This window comes from Melitaea cinxia, chromosome 4 (assembly GCF_905220565.1).
Source record: "Melitaea cinxia chromosome 4, ilMelCinx1.1, whole genome shotgun sequence".
Classification (NCBI taxonomy): Eukaryota; Metazoa; Arthropoda; class Insecta; order Lepidoptera; family Nymphalidae; genus Melitaea; species Melitaea cinxia.
In genome coordinates, this window is record NC_059397.1 from 10,279,460 (window position 1) to 10,295,642 (window position 16,183).

The 16,183-nt window shown below is 32.5% G+C and overlaps 1 protein-coding gene across 1 annotated transcript in view; it reads left to right on the forward strand.

Annotated features, from left to right (window-relative positions):
- Positions 1 to 1,160: 1,160 nt before the first annotated feature.
- LOC123669872 (paired mesoderm homeobox protein 2B-like) overlaps positions 1,161 to 16,183 on the forward strand; it is a 46,300-nt gene continuing 31,277 nt past the window's right edge. Inside the window, exons 1-2 of the mRNA XM_045603397.1 lie at positions 1,161 to 1,389; positions 15,071 to 15,267. Coding sequence (XP_045459353.1) covers positions 1,161 to 1,389; positions 15,071 to 15,267 — 426 coding nt within the window. The remainder of the gene's footprint in view (positions 1,390 to 15,070; positions 15,268 to 16,183) is intronic.

The window sequence follows — 16,183 nt, forward strand, 5'->3', positions numbered from 1 at the left end:
CGTGAGTCCCGCGGGACGGCGGCGTTGCGTCGCGAATATTATACGCGTCATTTTCTCACGTACCCGCACGTACCAGCGCGCGCTCGTGGTGTGTCGCACGAGACGTCCGCCACCCGCGGGGAATGTCTACGGGGAAACTGTTTCGCAAAGATAATTAAAAAATATAACTAAGTAATATATATTGTTTTTATTTATTCTTATTTATAATAGCTAATAAAACTATTTATTTAGTTATTTTCAAATCGAAGTTCGCTCTGTATTATGTAAGGTTTTAAAATAAATAGCAGTAGGTAAGCAGTTTACGACTACTGTAATAGTAAAGTTCTCATTATTAAGTATGTATAATTTGTCTTGACATGAGGTGACAACATTCCTAATTGTGATAATAATATTTTTAAAAAGTTACCCAAATAAAATTTTTAACAAACCAGTAAGATACAATTTTTTATTAACTTGTTCGCCGACCGCAGCTGGAAATTATTACACAAACGTAGCTCAGAGCGCCCATCCTAAGACAACGATCAATCACTAACGATACAAAACCTTTTCCCTGTTCCAGATCCATCTAAACTTTTAGAATATGTCTACGATGTTATTTACCTGTAGGTATATAACAAAGTTGGAGTGCAATAGGGTTCCCGATTAAATATACCAACTGCCATTCATTAGTACCTACCTGGGCCGTTAATTACAACTTTTTTATTTTCCTCAATGACAAAGAAACTGTCGGCGAAAAGAAAAGTAGACAAGTGTCGTGACATGCACCCTCGAGCGTGGCGCGGAGGGGACGAGGGTGCGGGGACCAATGAAGCAACATCCCCGGCCGGCGGGCTCGCCCATTGGCCCTCCCGGGGGTGCGGCCCCGCCCTCTCCTCAAAGCTCGCCCTTATTGAATTAGGCTTATCATTCGATTTCAAGTGGGGCGAGAGCGCGGTCCTCCGTGTCGGTAAAAACTATCCCTGCGATCCGATACCATCTGTAATCGGCATAATTCGATATACTCGCGGCTCATCCAATTATGCGGCCGTGAGCTCTTGTGTCTTCCGAAACGCAAGGAACGCGCCCCGCGCGGCGCGCCGCTTTTGGCGGGAGCTGGGAATTTATTGTTTTCGAGTTTTGGAGCCGATGTTAGAAAGTGCGTTTGAAAGATAGCTGCAGCTATGGAGTACGGGTATCTGAGCGGTGCCAGCGGCGGGTTCGACAGCGGCTGCCTGGGCTCTGGAGGCGGTGAGCTGTCTTGGGGTGAGCTGGCGTCATGTGGGCAGATGTCGCAGGCCGCTTACCGCTACCAAGGGATGCGCTACCAGCCACCACCGCCACAGTGCGCGCGTCCTCAGGATGCTGCTATGAGAAATCATCACATATTTCCGCCAGCTATGAATTTACAACGTATGTACTACTTAGATTATTTTTTCCCGTCGGCATATGAAAATTAACTGTATTGTATTTTTATGGTGTAGAACGAAGCTAACAATGCGCTACACGTCTTTTTAGAAGCCATTTTTATGATTAGAGTAACTGCTGCGCTGCGTAGCAAAATATAGCTTTATAACCTGTCTTACACATTTCTGCCAAAGAAATTAAGTAATATAATAGTTTTTAAATGGGAATATTTATTTAATATACGCAATTTTAAAAATTTACCTATCTATTTTTTTTACGTTTTACAATATTTTTTTCATAAATGCTTTTTATTAATCATAATAAAAAAGCACGGTGTACGTTTGTATTTTACTCCAAGAGAGTACCATCTTGTTTACTTTTTCATTTATGTTTATTTCTAAAGTAAAAGTGTAATGGACATTTATTGAAATTAAATTTATATTCATAATTTCACTTAGTGGTTTTTATAGTTTAATTTATAGTTAAATTCTTAGAATTAAATAAAAATACGTAGGTATTGTAAATTTTCAAAACAAAACACGTTTTACTTTTTATTAATTGTAGGTAATAGGGTACTTGTCATCACATCAAATTATTTGCACATTAGTTTAGCTGGGAGTTTGATGATCAAACAGAATAATTAAATCAGAAACTTGTATCTGTTAGATATCCTTATTATACTTCATTAGCATTCGGTGAAACATTCTCTTAAAGTGATAACTAAAATAAAAACCCAATTCCTCTAACTGAACTACTTCTGTTTTTTGTGTATTTCAATGGTGTACAATATAGAATATAATCAATAAGAACTATCAAATTATTAATCATTATATTTCTTGTGTTATAATCAATCAATTTTTGATATGATATTCTTTTTTTTTTTATGTCACTAGGTCGTCAAACAAGCAAGCGATTACCGTAGCTTATAGACGCCTGCAACACCAGAAGCATCGCAAGCGCGTTACCGACCCAATCTCCAACCCCCCCAGGAGCTCTGGTCACCTTACTCACCAACAGGAACACAATACTGCTTGAAAACAGTATTATTTTGCTGTGATCTTCTGTAAGGTCGAGGTACTACCCCAGTCGGGCTACTCCATATTTTGAGCAGGAAATTTCTGCTGTGCCCTACCTCAGTTAAATATATTTATTCAAAAATGTTTAGAATTCCTAATGTGTGGGTAACACAAAAATAAAATCGTACATATTTTTTTATTGATTTAATGTATTTTTTATGCATAATTAAACAAAATATTAATTCTACGCTTTTTCTCTATATAAATCATAAGTGTGCAAAATTTCATACTCCTCCGTCCGCGCAATTTTCGTAAAAAGGGGTACCTGCAATGTTTTTGCTTCACATATTAATATAAAGCACACATATTAATATAAAATAACCACTAAAAAGAGAAAAACAAGCTTTACAACACATGAGTTCACGTTATTTTTGGCGTAAACTTGTGGAGGCCTATGTCCAGCAGTGGACTGTATAGGCTGTAATGATGAAGCTTTACAATTTTGTGTGAAATGTATCCAGTACATTGTGTATTACATTGCATTCGAAACTTTCATAATGTATATTTTAATGTATTAATAATATAATTATTTACTTTAAGTTACTTCTCGCGGGGAGCGAAAAAGCATCTACAAATCATCATCTTCTACAAAACACAGATTATAGATAGTTTAAATTGAATTTATATGGTTATTAATGTGTCTCCTCCTGCAATAATCTGAAGTATTACATCCATATATACTTCCTACATAAACTCGAAAAACATTAACCTCATTCTTCAGTTGGGTAAAAACCTGTTAGTAGAATAATTTAATGTTATAAAAGAACATTCTACAATTATAAGCAAGGATGCGGACATAAACGCATGAATCAAACGGGTTGTCTTGAATCTAATTCACAATTTTCTCATAATAAGCCTATTAAGACCATCGCAAACTTTCGATTTCGAAACATCGGAATTTTGTCGTTTGCATCTGGATTATTGTCTTTTGAATCTGGATTGTTGTCGTTTGCATCTGAATTGTTATCTTTTGCATCTGGATTGTAGCCGTTTGCATCTGGATTGTTGTCGTTTGTATCTGGATTGTTGTTTTTTGCTTTTGGATTGTTGTCGTTTGCATCTGGGTTATTGTCATTTGCATTCTTGTCAGCGCTCTCAGCAAGGCTGATACAGCGCTGTCGCTGTCTCGTGTCGCCTGGTGTACATTAAACAACCTTTTAAGTAAATATAATTTTCATGTTATCTATCCCTTTAAAAATTGGATTAAATAAAGATTAAAATACGCAATTGCTATACATATACATCACAACGATTTTTAAAGAAAACTTAAGTGTATATTGCATAGGTACAGGTATAATTTCTTTATTATGTTGGATAAATTAAAACATCATGGACTGCAATATGTAGGTATATAGGCAAAAGAAAGTATTCCGGATTATATTTTAGTTAAATCAATAAATTTTAAAATCAGAAAGATAAGAAAAAAAAAAGAAAATAATTAAAGAAATTAGCAAAGACTGTTAGGTAGGTATCAACTGATATGAAGGACGAAATGCTACTCGAAATTTTACAAATATTAGGGACATTAAACTATTTTTTTGTAGTTAATTTAATATTTGTTTCTTATTTATAGATCGTAATTAACATAAAAGTTAATACAAAGTACTATTTTAAAAGCTTTCACTTTACTTGGAATATATGTAACTATGAATGATTGTTAGGGTGGAATCTTCCACCTCGATGTTTAAATATATATCTTCAAGAGATTGAGTTGAAATTTTTTATACACGTTTAGTTTAGATGACAATGCATGGTTATATGACGACACTATAAATCCATCATGGCGGAATACCTAAAATGACAGAGTAGTTATTTTCAATACACTCCTACAATATGGATATCAAAGGGCTTGAATAACTTGAAAAATAAAGTGAAGTCACTCTAAATCTAATACGGTGGACTTGTAAAGACGGCGGAATAGCTATTTTTAATGTAGGTACTACTATAACATGGGTATCAAATGAAATACCTTGCTGAGAGTAACTTGAAAAATAAAGTAACGGTACTCGAAATCCAATATGGCAGACTGGTAAAGACAGTGGACTAAGTTTTTAATGATTTTCTACATTATGAGTATCAAATGAAAGGATTTGCTGAACATACCAGACTGAAAAACCTGTTAAGCGATAACTAAAAAGTAAAAATTAAATTAAAAGTAAAAACTTTTTAAATGGCAAGCTTTTATTTTAAATGCGCTAAAAAGAATAGATTAAAAGATTCCTTTAAAAGTTTTACAATAAACATAATTATGTTGGTAACCTTACTAAGGTTCTCTGGAAGAAATCTTTCCCAGCGATAATACCGCTTTTGTACATCTTTCTTTGTATGTATCACTTTTCAACCGACTTCCAAAAAAGGAGGAGGTTCTCAATTCGACTGTATTTTTTTTTATGTATGTTACATCAGAACTTTTGACTGGGTGGAGTGATTTCGACAAATTTTCTTTTAATCGAAAGGTGGTGTGTGCCAATTGGTCCCATTTAAATTTATTTGAGATCTAACAACTACTTTTCGAGCTATATCTAATAATGCGTTTTTACTTGACGCTTTTTTCGTCGACCTACGTTGTATTATACCACATAACTTTCTACTGGATGTACCGATTTTGATAATTCTTTTTTTGTTAGAAAGGAGATATCCCTAGTTTGGTTTATGATAAGGAAACCAGGATCTGATGATGGGATCCCAGAGAAATTGATGGAAATTTTTGAAAATCCGCAATAACTTTTTACTGGGTGTACCGATATTGATAATTCTTTTTTTGTTCGAAAGAAGATATCCTTAGTTTAGTACCATGATAAGAAAACTAGGATCGGATAATGGAATCCCAGAGAAATCGAGGGAACTTCTTGAAAATCCGCAATAACTTTTTACTGGGTGTACCGATTTTAATAATTTTTAATTTAATCGAAAGCTGATGTTTGTCATGTGGTCACATATAAATTTTATTGAGATCTGATAACTACTTTTTGAGTAATTTTTGATAACGCGCAGTTACTTGACTATTTTTTCGTCGATCTACGTTGTACTATACTCGTCGATGTAATTGAAGTCGGTTTTTTTTCGTTTGCAAGCAAACACAATTATTTGTTACGATTCTTTATGGTTTACAATAAAGAGTATTTATTATTATTATATAACGTTATTGCACCATTTATATGACGTAAAAGCTTATCACATTTTGTAGCGTTTTAAGTAATATTAGGATATCTACATGAATTGCTATTTATTTGCTGTTGTTTAAAAATACCTATACATTTATTAAAATTTAACTATAATGTCGCTAGAACTATTATTTTTTTCAATTGCTTGCCTCATACCTAATCTTCATCTTAGTACGTCATATAGCCTAAGTTATAATGATTCTACGGGAAGCGTAGGTACCTACGCTCTAATAACATATCGCTGCTGACATTTCGACACCGTGGTCCGTAGAAAAAAGCGTTATGTTTTGACAATCACATATTATTGTAGAATATCATTTACTCTACCACAAAAAGTAGCGTTAGATTACGCAATGTGAACGATGCGTCAATAATAGTGATTTTAAATTTCTCATGCTATAAAGGACTTGGTAAAGTCAAAACCAAAAAATTACATTAATCATATAGGCTTCAGAAGTAACTTAGAAGCTCTAAACATTTTTGAATATCATATCAAAAATTGACCGTTCCAGCGGGGGTCGAACCTGCGTCTCCGGCTGATCGTGTCGGCGCTCTAGCCAATTAAACTATGGAACGATGTACCCGTTAGAATTGCCACGGTTCGCTTAAATCGAAAATAAAATCATCATATCATAAATTTCGATCTAACAGTTTAATTGGCTAGAACGCCGACACGGTCAGTCGGAGACGCAGGTTCGATCCCCGCTGGAACGGTCAATTTTTGATATGATATTCAAAATGACCTTAAAAGCGTATATTTAAAAATTAATGTTACGGTTGTTTTAATTAAATTACAGTAATTAATGTGAAGCAACGACCGATTTGTAATGTATACATTCTGCAGAGAAAAATCGGCAAGAGACTGCTGTTACTCTTTAGAAATAAAATGTCAATAGGCTGAGATACGAACTAGACGTATGAAATACTTCCCATCTGCTTAATGGATAAAAATTAAATAATTAATTATCTTCTTTAATATGAAAATTCTGGGAAGGCTATATTATATTGCCAAAGCAACCGCCATTCAAATCAGATTATTAGCAGGCAGCCCTATGTCATCGTATTCGCAATAAAACAGCGCTCATTTTGATGTAAGATTTATTTATTTAACATGTGGGTGAAAGTACGAGAACAATATATATTATTATATCTGTTTATACCTGCCACCCAGTAGTTATGCTAGGAAAATAATAAGCAACACAACTATTGCTTTTTTACAGGTTTCATACTGTCGGTAGTAAATTATGGTTCACTTCACAGAGTTACGAAATAAAAAGAAATCTAAAATGAAAGAAGCCTAAGTGACTCCTTATTACACCAGCTATCTGCCAGTGAAAGTCCTGTCAAAATCGGAAATTATTTCGGCCATTTCAGAGATTAGCTGGAACAAACAGACAGACAGACAGATAGACAAAAAGTGTAAAAAATGTTATTTTGGTATATGTACGGTGTATACATCCATATGTATTAAGTAAAAAGCGGTTATTTTAATATAACAAACAGACACTTCAATTTTATTTATTTGTATAGATTTAAATTCGTAGGTGCATTTTTAAACAAAAATAAAAGTTATCAATTCTATATATTTTTCTTATTCCGATATCACCGATATACCGATTCAAATTACATTTGAATATTAATTTTTTCATTATATAAATTTAACAAATATTTAACAGCCTCCACCGGCAATCTTACGTTCATAATATGGTATATATATATATATATATATATATATATATATATATATATATATATATATATATATATATATATATATATATATTCTTGAAAATTTCGAATAATTTTTAAATTACAAATTAAATTAAAATGTCGATTCAGAGACTACTATCACGGTTAGTGTTATTTCTGTTCTTTTAATAAGAATTTTCGTGTTATTAGCATATTGCAATGTACATATGTTTAGGTATGACTATGCTTAGATTTATTGCATTATTAAATATCAAAAAATATATGTTTAGTGTAGAAAGTTGTAACACATAGTCAAATCGACTATGTGAAGGAGCAACGGTAAGGAGCGTCCGATACCCCACCCCTCTCCTACATAATACGACAACTACTGTAACTTGACTGGTATGGTGAAGCCGGAACGCTTGCTATATATATTGCAGTTTGAATTAAACGTAAATTGTCACGTCTATCTGGTTGGATTCGTTGTTATTTTTCATTTATGAGAGCATAATAATTATTACATGATTAGTTGACGAAAAGGCTTTGAAATAAAATAGGTAATAATAATAAAAGTAAATAAACAGTTTAAAAGTTACAAAGTATAATTTTAAAGAGACTTGTCTATTAGATACAATAAACACAACCTTATTGATATTTATTGGAACGAAGTTCCTTAAGGCAGGCTTGACATTTGGCTGGGCGACCGAACTGAAAAAAATGTGATACTAAAACCGTAAGAAAAATATATAACGGAAGTGACGTAATATCAGTCACACGACTGTATAATATGACGTTTGTAAAACTAAAATATTAATAATAAACTTTTTTTTTAAATTATTTATGTAATTTTATACTATCGACAAAAATTAATAAAAGCATATGTTTTTTTATTTCACTTAATAGTTTGAATTATTATTATTTTTTTTTTTGATTTATTTTATTTTACGGTATTTGTTATTTTTTAAAATACTAAATTTCCTAAATACTTTTATGTACTTAATTAAAAACCAATCAACAAAATAAAATAAAAAAATCAAGAACTAGAAAATATATATAAAATTCAACATTTTTTTTTCAAATTGTGTTGCTTCTATACTATCCGAAGGAACTTCGTTCCTACCTGGTGTCCCATGACACCATATAATATTTTTACATTATTTCGATGCCTTCTTAAAATCGTAAACATGAGAAAATTCAATTCAGATATTTTTTTCATTAAAAATTAAACATTAAAATTTTCAGTCATTGTAGTAATGTAAAACCTGATTTAATTTGCTTTAATTTAGAAAACTATAATAACAGTCAATTATGTTACTTTCGTTATACTTAAAACTTTATAATAATAGTAAGAAAGTATACAGGCACGTAAATTCAATTGTTTTAATAAATTAAATTTTGCAAACCAGTTATTTATTAGCAATTGCAAAGTGAAATCGTTTTTATTTGGTAAACAAGTGGCGGAATAATGGGGGAAATAAGACGACGTCACGAAACAAAGAGAGCCTTGGGCGGGCCGGGTGGTGTGGGTGCCAAGTTCCAGCTGCGTGAGCGATTGCGTCCCTAATTGGGGGCGGCGTCCGCGAGAATCTTAGAGGGAGGACAGCAATTCGAGCCAGTCTTGCTTGTGCCTTAGATCTTAGCCCGCGGACCGACCCCCTTCCGAGAACTTTGCCTCACCCCGTTAACAACCGCGCAGCAATAATTCTCATCACGTAATCTTCAGTCAACCCGACTTATGCCCGTTAATCAAGCAGAAATTAATTACAAGTTTGTATATTAATTGCTGCACAATTACAGGAATTGTAATATGATTATGTTGTATAATATTGCAAGGTTTTCTTTAAAGCAAGGAGGTTTATAACTAATGGCACATATTGAACCTTAATTTTTTTTCAAACGACGTTGTGTATCCATCCATCCTATTTTCTGAATTAGTTTAATATATGGCTAAATAAAATAAATATATTTCTTTTCCATATCACCGAACAAGTTTTTCGACGGATAAACTTTTTAAGGAATCTGTGTCTCTAAAACTTGCGATCTAACACAATGTTGGAAGTATATCGACGGATGTTTATTCGATTTGATTTGTAACGTGGAGGGAAAATTCGTATAGTTGGGTACCTATCCTCAACCAATATCGCAATTTCTATTTTCGCGTCGGCGCGCCTTTGCATGCAAGTGGACGGGTTAATTCGATTTGGTGGCACAGAGGGCAATATTTTATCGCATCATGTGATCTATTCTGTCCCAGTAAGTATAGTAGAGTGGGTCATAAAAAAGGCAATATCTCACAGTTGAGTTGCGTTTCGAGGCGCGCTCGTAACTTCTACAATGTTACTGTAACACACTTTACTTGAGGAGACGTTTTCATTTTGGTTATATTACAGGATCATTTAAAAAGAAATTTGTATTGCATATACATGTGTCCAAAATTTCACATCTTATATATAAAATATCCAAATATGTTTTTATTTATCTTTTGGACTTAGTAAATAATATAGGGTTTATCGTTAGACAAACAAAATACATTATCAGCTTCAATTTTGACATCATACTATTTCATTTTTAATTTTGTAACATTTTTTTATCATACTTACTATGCTCTTAAAATTTAAGATTCTTAAGACATAAAAATATCCCCTTTTTCGTGTCGTAACGGGTAAAATTTAACTTCTGCTTCGAAGTTCCCATTTTACTACTGCCATTATCGAAATTTACCTACATGTTTATTCGAAAATATAAATTGTATTGCCTTTCTGCATCAGTCGACTGATATTATGTATTTTTTATGACATTCCGATATTATTAGCTTTATAGTCTGGATTTTATATTCTTGTTAAATAGAAAAAATATTATTTTACTTATTATCTTGGAAGTTCTGAAATAAAGTTTTGTTTTTGTAAAATTTAAACATGTACTTGATGTTATTCTATTCATCGAGATTTACACAGATAAGTAGAAAGATTGCTTAGATTTGTCGATATGTTTCCTTCATTTTTTCACTGAGAAGCAGTGTAGGCTCAATCCAGTTTTCCATTAATCTGCTAACCCTTCCGCAATATGCCGCGTTGACGCGCCGACATCGTCTGCATTATGAATGTCGGCTAACTTTGCGCGTGACGCGAGAAAAATGAACCACGGCCGCGTGGATGGATGGCGGAACAATTTACTACGATTTACTAAAGTCAAGGAAAATGTGAAACGCTCAACATGTTTGAGATTATCATAAGTGTAATGGAAATATTTTTAGGACTTTGTAAACGAAATTATTTTTTCATTACGTTCATTTTGTTTTTCATTACTCTTGTTTTCTAAATATTTAACAAATCTCTTTCGCAAAGAACGATAAGCGTTGGTCAGAAAATTGGTCGTTGTAGCCATAACAGTTCAACGTGTATTTAAAAATTATTTAACAATAACTTTAATTGGGCTAATATACCTATTCCATTTGTATTCTACTTATAAATTTTAAACAGTACCTACTACATATCTGAGGATGGAAGTACAGTTGATTCTCAGAGTCTCTGAAGTTCCGTTCCGTTCAGTAATTAGTGATGGAGATCCGGGTGGGAATAAGTCTGGGAGGGGAGACGGGTGTTCATGGATCATATCACCCGTGAATTAATCGGCGTCTGACGATTAATTAGTACCACGTGCTTTTCATGTAACGATTTCATGATACATATGCTGGGGTAAAGGCTATAGCCATTAACTCCAAGCAGTATTCGTATTAAGTTTGTCTAAAATAATATACTTATTGGTAATAAAAATAAGGTATTGCATTTGATGCAACACCAAAACTGCTATAGGTACGTAAGTTCTAGAAGTAAAACAAAACAATTATCTTTAAAAAAAATAAAAATAACTTTTATTTTAATCATATTTCTGTACTGTGAATGAGTATTTTAAATCATTGTATGTAACTTCAAAAACAATAATATTCAACGATTTTGTAAATATATTAAAGATAATAATAACGTTATATTCTGTCGCTTTTCGATCTCAGTACGTTACAGGACTCGCTGTAAAGTAATGAAGGTCGCAATAACAATGATCGGGCCGCCTGCCTGACCCACGAACTGCAAACTCAAATTAAACATCATAAGAACAGAGACATCTTAGCGAGATCCTCTTCATTAGGTTTCGCAAATTGCGGGGAGGTGGTGTGCGGGCAGTGACATAGCTACCGTCTCCCCCTACCCGCTACCCGCTCCCTCTATTAATAATGCAAATGAGACCGCAGCTCGGCCAAGAAGCGAGTCTCGATTAATTCCGGTTCATTTGGGGTAATTGTCGCAGCGCGTGCGGTTTGCGGTACCTATCCCGCACGTCCGTACTAATGTCTGTGATAACTGTTTCGCGGTATTTAATTACATAATGTCTCTTAAGACTTAAAAGACCCAACTTTTTATTAAATTTCGTATAGAACTTTATAAAAATGACTTAATCTAATAACAAATTTATGTTGTAAGGTTGATTAAAACAACTATAGTTAGTAAGTACTAATAATGTAAATAAATATTCATCATTCTCAAAAAACGAGTTAACTTTAGACCACACGACTTCCACAATAGGCCTGCACTGTGTCTTAGATGTGCGAAACGTAACTGGCTATAAGAGAAAGAGAGAATGATAACGTGTGTTCGCATCTTTCTCTCTTGCTCCTTTAGCCTCGCCCAATCACACTTTTCATAACGCCTTCGTTACGCATTCACCAGCTTACTCTCCAAATCAAGCGTGCGTAAAGAAGTTTTACAACATTATGAAAATGCCTACTAAGCTCCTTAGTATACCGTAGCGCGTAGCTCGTAGCTCTCGGTAACAAAAGAGTGCAGTTGTTACGTACTTACGTAGTCAAGGCGTAGTGTCGGCTACGATCGATACTTTTGCCACGCGACATGCCACTGCTACGGTCTTTCTACCCATTATTATTTCAGCGGAACGTTTTGTAAAATTTTCTTATACTGTTATATTCATTGTAAAATAATCTTTAAAAGAGGGAAATTAAAAACAAATTGGGAATAAATAAGTTTTATTTTTTCTAATTTTATTTAATTGATTCCGCACTGTGTATGAGAAGTGGTAATGATACAGAAAGTACGAAGATAATCAAGATTTTAAATTGTTAAAAACGCAATAAAGAAAAATTAAAAAATACTTTATTAAATACTGGTTCGCAGACGAATTATGCAGATACTTTCAGTTCCGAGGTTGTAGTTTTGACTCCCGTCTCAAAATCTTGGTGTAATATACATAATTATTATTTATGTGTGTATTTTTACTATACATATTGTATATGTACTACACATATATGTGGGTTGTGGATTCGATTCCCACCCCGAGTCTGGGTGTAATATATATACTTATTTACATAATTATGTATTATTTATATGTATGTTTATTGAAAAAAACAAAAAATGTAGCTATACTAGTCGGCTGTTACCTATAACACAAGCATTAAGTTGCTTACTTTAGGAACAGATGACCGTCTGTGTATGTTGTAGATATTTATTTATTGTTTATTATTATATTCATTATTATTATTATAATCTATAGATTTATTGAAAAAAAACATGTGTAGGTAGCATTCGGCTCTTACCTAAAACAGATATGTTACCTACGTTACGTTAGGACCATAAGACCGTCAGTGTATGCTAAAGACACAAATAAAAAAAACATGAAAACAAAATATGTATGTGATCTTATAAAACAATATAAAAATTACAAATAAACTTAGTTATTTTAAACTCATTTATATAGTACTGATTCTATAAATAGATATAAAATTCAAAATAATTGTCAGTCATTAAAAATGCAAACCCATCTTAATTAAAATGTCAAATAATATTAACATTAACACGAGGTATATATAAGAGAGAAAGTACAATAAGTTGTACCTACAAGGGTTCTGTCGGAGGGGAGACAAAAATGGCCGCTTCTGAACGCGACCGAACCTTTCTCATTCAGTATAACGGATCTTGCAGGAAATGCTACGGGTATATTATGTATGATGCTCTATATAGTAAATTTGGATCTATATATTTCCTTCATATCAGTTCTGATTATAATTTAACGATTTTCTGTAGATGTATATATAGGTTATTCCTATCTTAATTGCGTTACTGCAAACAGAGGGTTCTGTAGGTTTTATAAATCACGTTTCACTTTTTTAAATTTTACTTTGTATTAATATACAAGCTACTCTGGCAACATACGTAACGTAAACGTAAAGTAAAATATTAATACTAACTGAAGCACACAACTAAAGAACCACATTTGGAAACAAATTCTTTTTTAACCGACTTCAAAAAAACGAGGAGGTTATTCAATTCGACCGTATATATATATATATATATATATATATATATATATATATATATATATATATATACATATATATATATATATATATATATATATATATATATATACATATATCTCCATCATCAGATCGACTCCAGACCTTTATTAAATAGTAGTGCTTTATAGTACTTAATGAAAACATGATTAAATTTACTAGTTACCCTTACAATTTTTGAAAGTTTCCCTCGATTTCTCTGGGATCCCATAATCAGCTCCTGGTTTCCTTATCATGGTATCAAACTATGGATATCTCCTTTCCAACAAAAAAAGAATTATCAAAATCGGTTCATAAACAAAGAAGTTATCTCCGAACGTACATAAAATATATATATATATATATATATATATATATATATATATATATATATATACATACATATATATATATATATATATATATATATATATATATATATATATATATATATTAATTATATATTATATTAAAACAAATACTACAACACACACACAACAAACAAATACAAAAAATATTATTAGATATGTCAAAACAATAACAAAATAATAACAATATTCAACCTAATAGTCAATGAAACAAATTATGAAAGAAAACTGAATACAACTTACTCGTACGAGTAGATACTAGAGTAGTTATTGTTTTACTTGGCACCGACTTCAAAATTATAAAATATTTATTTAATCATTTCTGATTAACTAAATCAAAATACGAATTACTTTGTATTAAGTAAATTTATTTTTCACCTTTTAGTTTCCTTTTTGAAATCGGTTTTTTTTTGTTAAAAATTATTTTTCTCCTAGAATGTTTTTCATTGTAAATTGTAGCCATGCTTACACGCTCCCGAAAGGTATCATGCGGATCGAGTGTATCAAAGTAGCTAGGCTTTTTAAACAAAGTCAAATTTAAAAATGGGATGGGTATTTTATGTTCACGTAAAACTTGATCTATTACACCTATATAGCCCCCTTGAAAGGAATGCAGTTGGGTGTCGAACACCTTATATGTAAAAAAACGTATTATTTGTTTTAGGTTACTTAATTGGTTACTACTGTCACGAAAAACGTTTTTATAAACTTTCGAATCTCCAAAATACTTATCCGGTACAAAATAAGCGCATATACCTAAATATTGTGTGATTTTATGATTTATAACATTAAAAGTGCTATACTTTATATAATTATTATTTTTAGCTATAACAGAGTTTTATGATGAGATTGAAATGTATTTGAGGAAAGTTTGATATATCTGAATAAACAGAAAAGTCATTCAGTTATTCATATCTTCGTGTATCGTATTATGTGTTAAGTCGTTTATCGTCATTTTATTTCTACTACATTTATAGAATTCAAAAGCTAGAGATATGTATAAAATTACAAAAAGCCGAAAGTATAAAATATATTGTTTTTGTTCAACAGCTGGTCTGCCTTATAAAGTATATGGAGGACACGAAGGTTCCCTGACGGAGAAGCGAAAGCAGCGTAGAATTAGGACCACATTCACGTCAGCACAGCTCAAAGAATTAGAAAGAGCATTCCAAGAAACACACTACCCTGACATTTACACGCGAGAGGAGATAGCGATGAAAATAGATTTAACAGAAGCTAGAGTACAGGTAAGTGATTACACCATGATATGTATTTTCAGCTGTTAACAATCCAAAATTAAAATTAAGACCCAAAACAATAAAATTGCTGTTATCTTAATTAACAATGAAGTTAATATTCTAGTTCATAAATATATATCAACAAATATCATTCACAAATACTTTATTAATTTCTATTGATGTATTAGAGTAAAGTAATCAAAATATTTTGGGCGGCTCCCGTTGGGCAGAAACAAAAAAAAAGGTTATTCGCTTCGTCCGTCACTGCATTTCCACAGTCCAATTAGTGTCCGGTAATTCGGCTGTGGCTGACGGCGCCTTGCCAAAAAAACGTAGCAGACATTCGCGGTTAGCTACTGTTAATTTCATAATAGGCGCTCATTTTTATGTAAGCCGGGTTTGCGACGCGTGCTCCTTGTTGCTCGTACTGAATATTTAATGTAACAGAATCGGGTGAGTGGCGCGAGAACTGATCACGTTCTGCCGCAAGCGACCCGCTGGTGACTCTACACTAATCTCATATTCTGCATGACGATGCCCTAGACAGAGCGACTCTGATAATTTGCCATTTACTTATTACTATTGTCATAGTTTTTCAAGACTTATTGTTCAGGGTTTAAATTTAATACAAAATATTTTTATTCACTTATCTTTTTTGTTACTTTCAAGAGTAAACCAAGATAGAGACAGGGTTTTTCAATTTTGTATTAAAGATAAAATACAATCTATCACGAAATTGAATTTCAAATAATATATTTTAAGCAATTCATTACGATCTTTTTAACCGACTTCAAAAAAAGGAGGAGGTAACTCAATTCGACCGTATATTTTTTTTTCACTGTATGTTCGGGGATAACTTCGTCGTTTATGAACCGATTTTAATGATTCTTTTTTTTTGTTGGAAAGGAGATATCCCTAGTTTAGT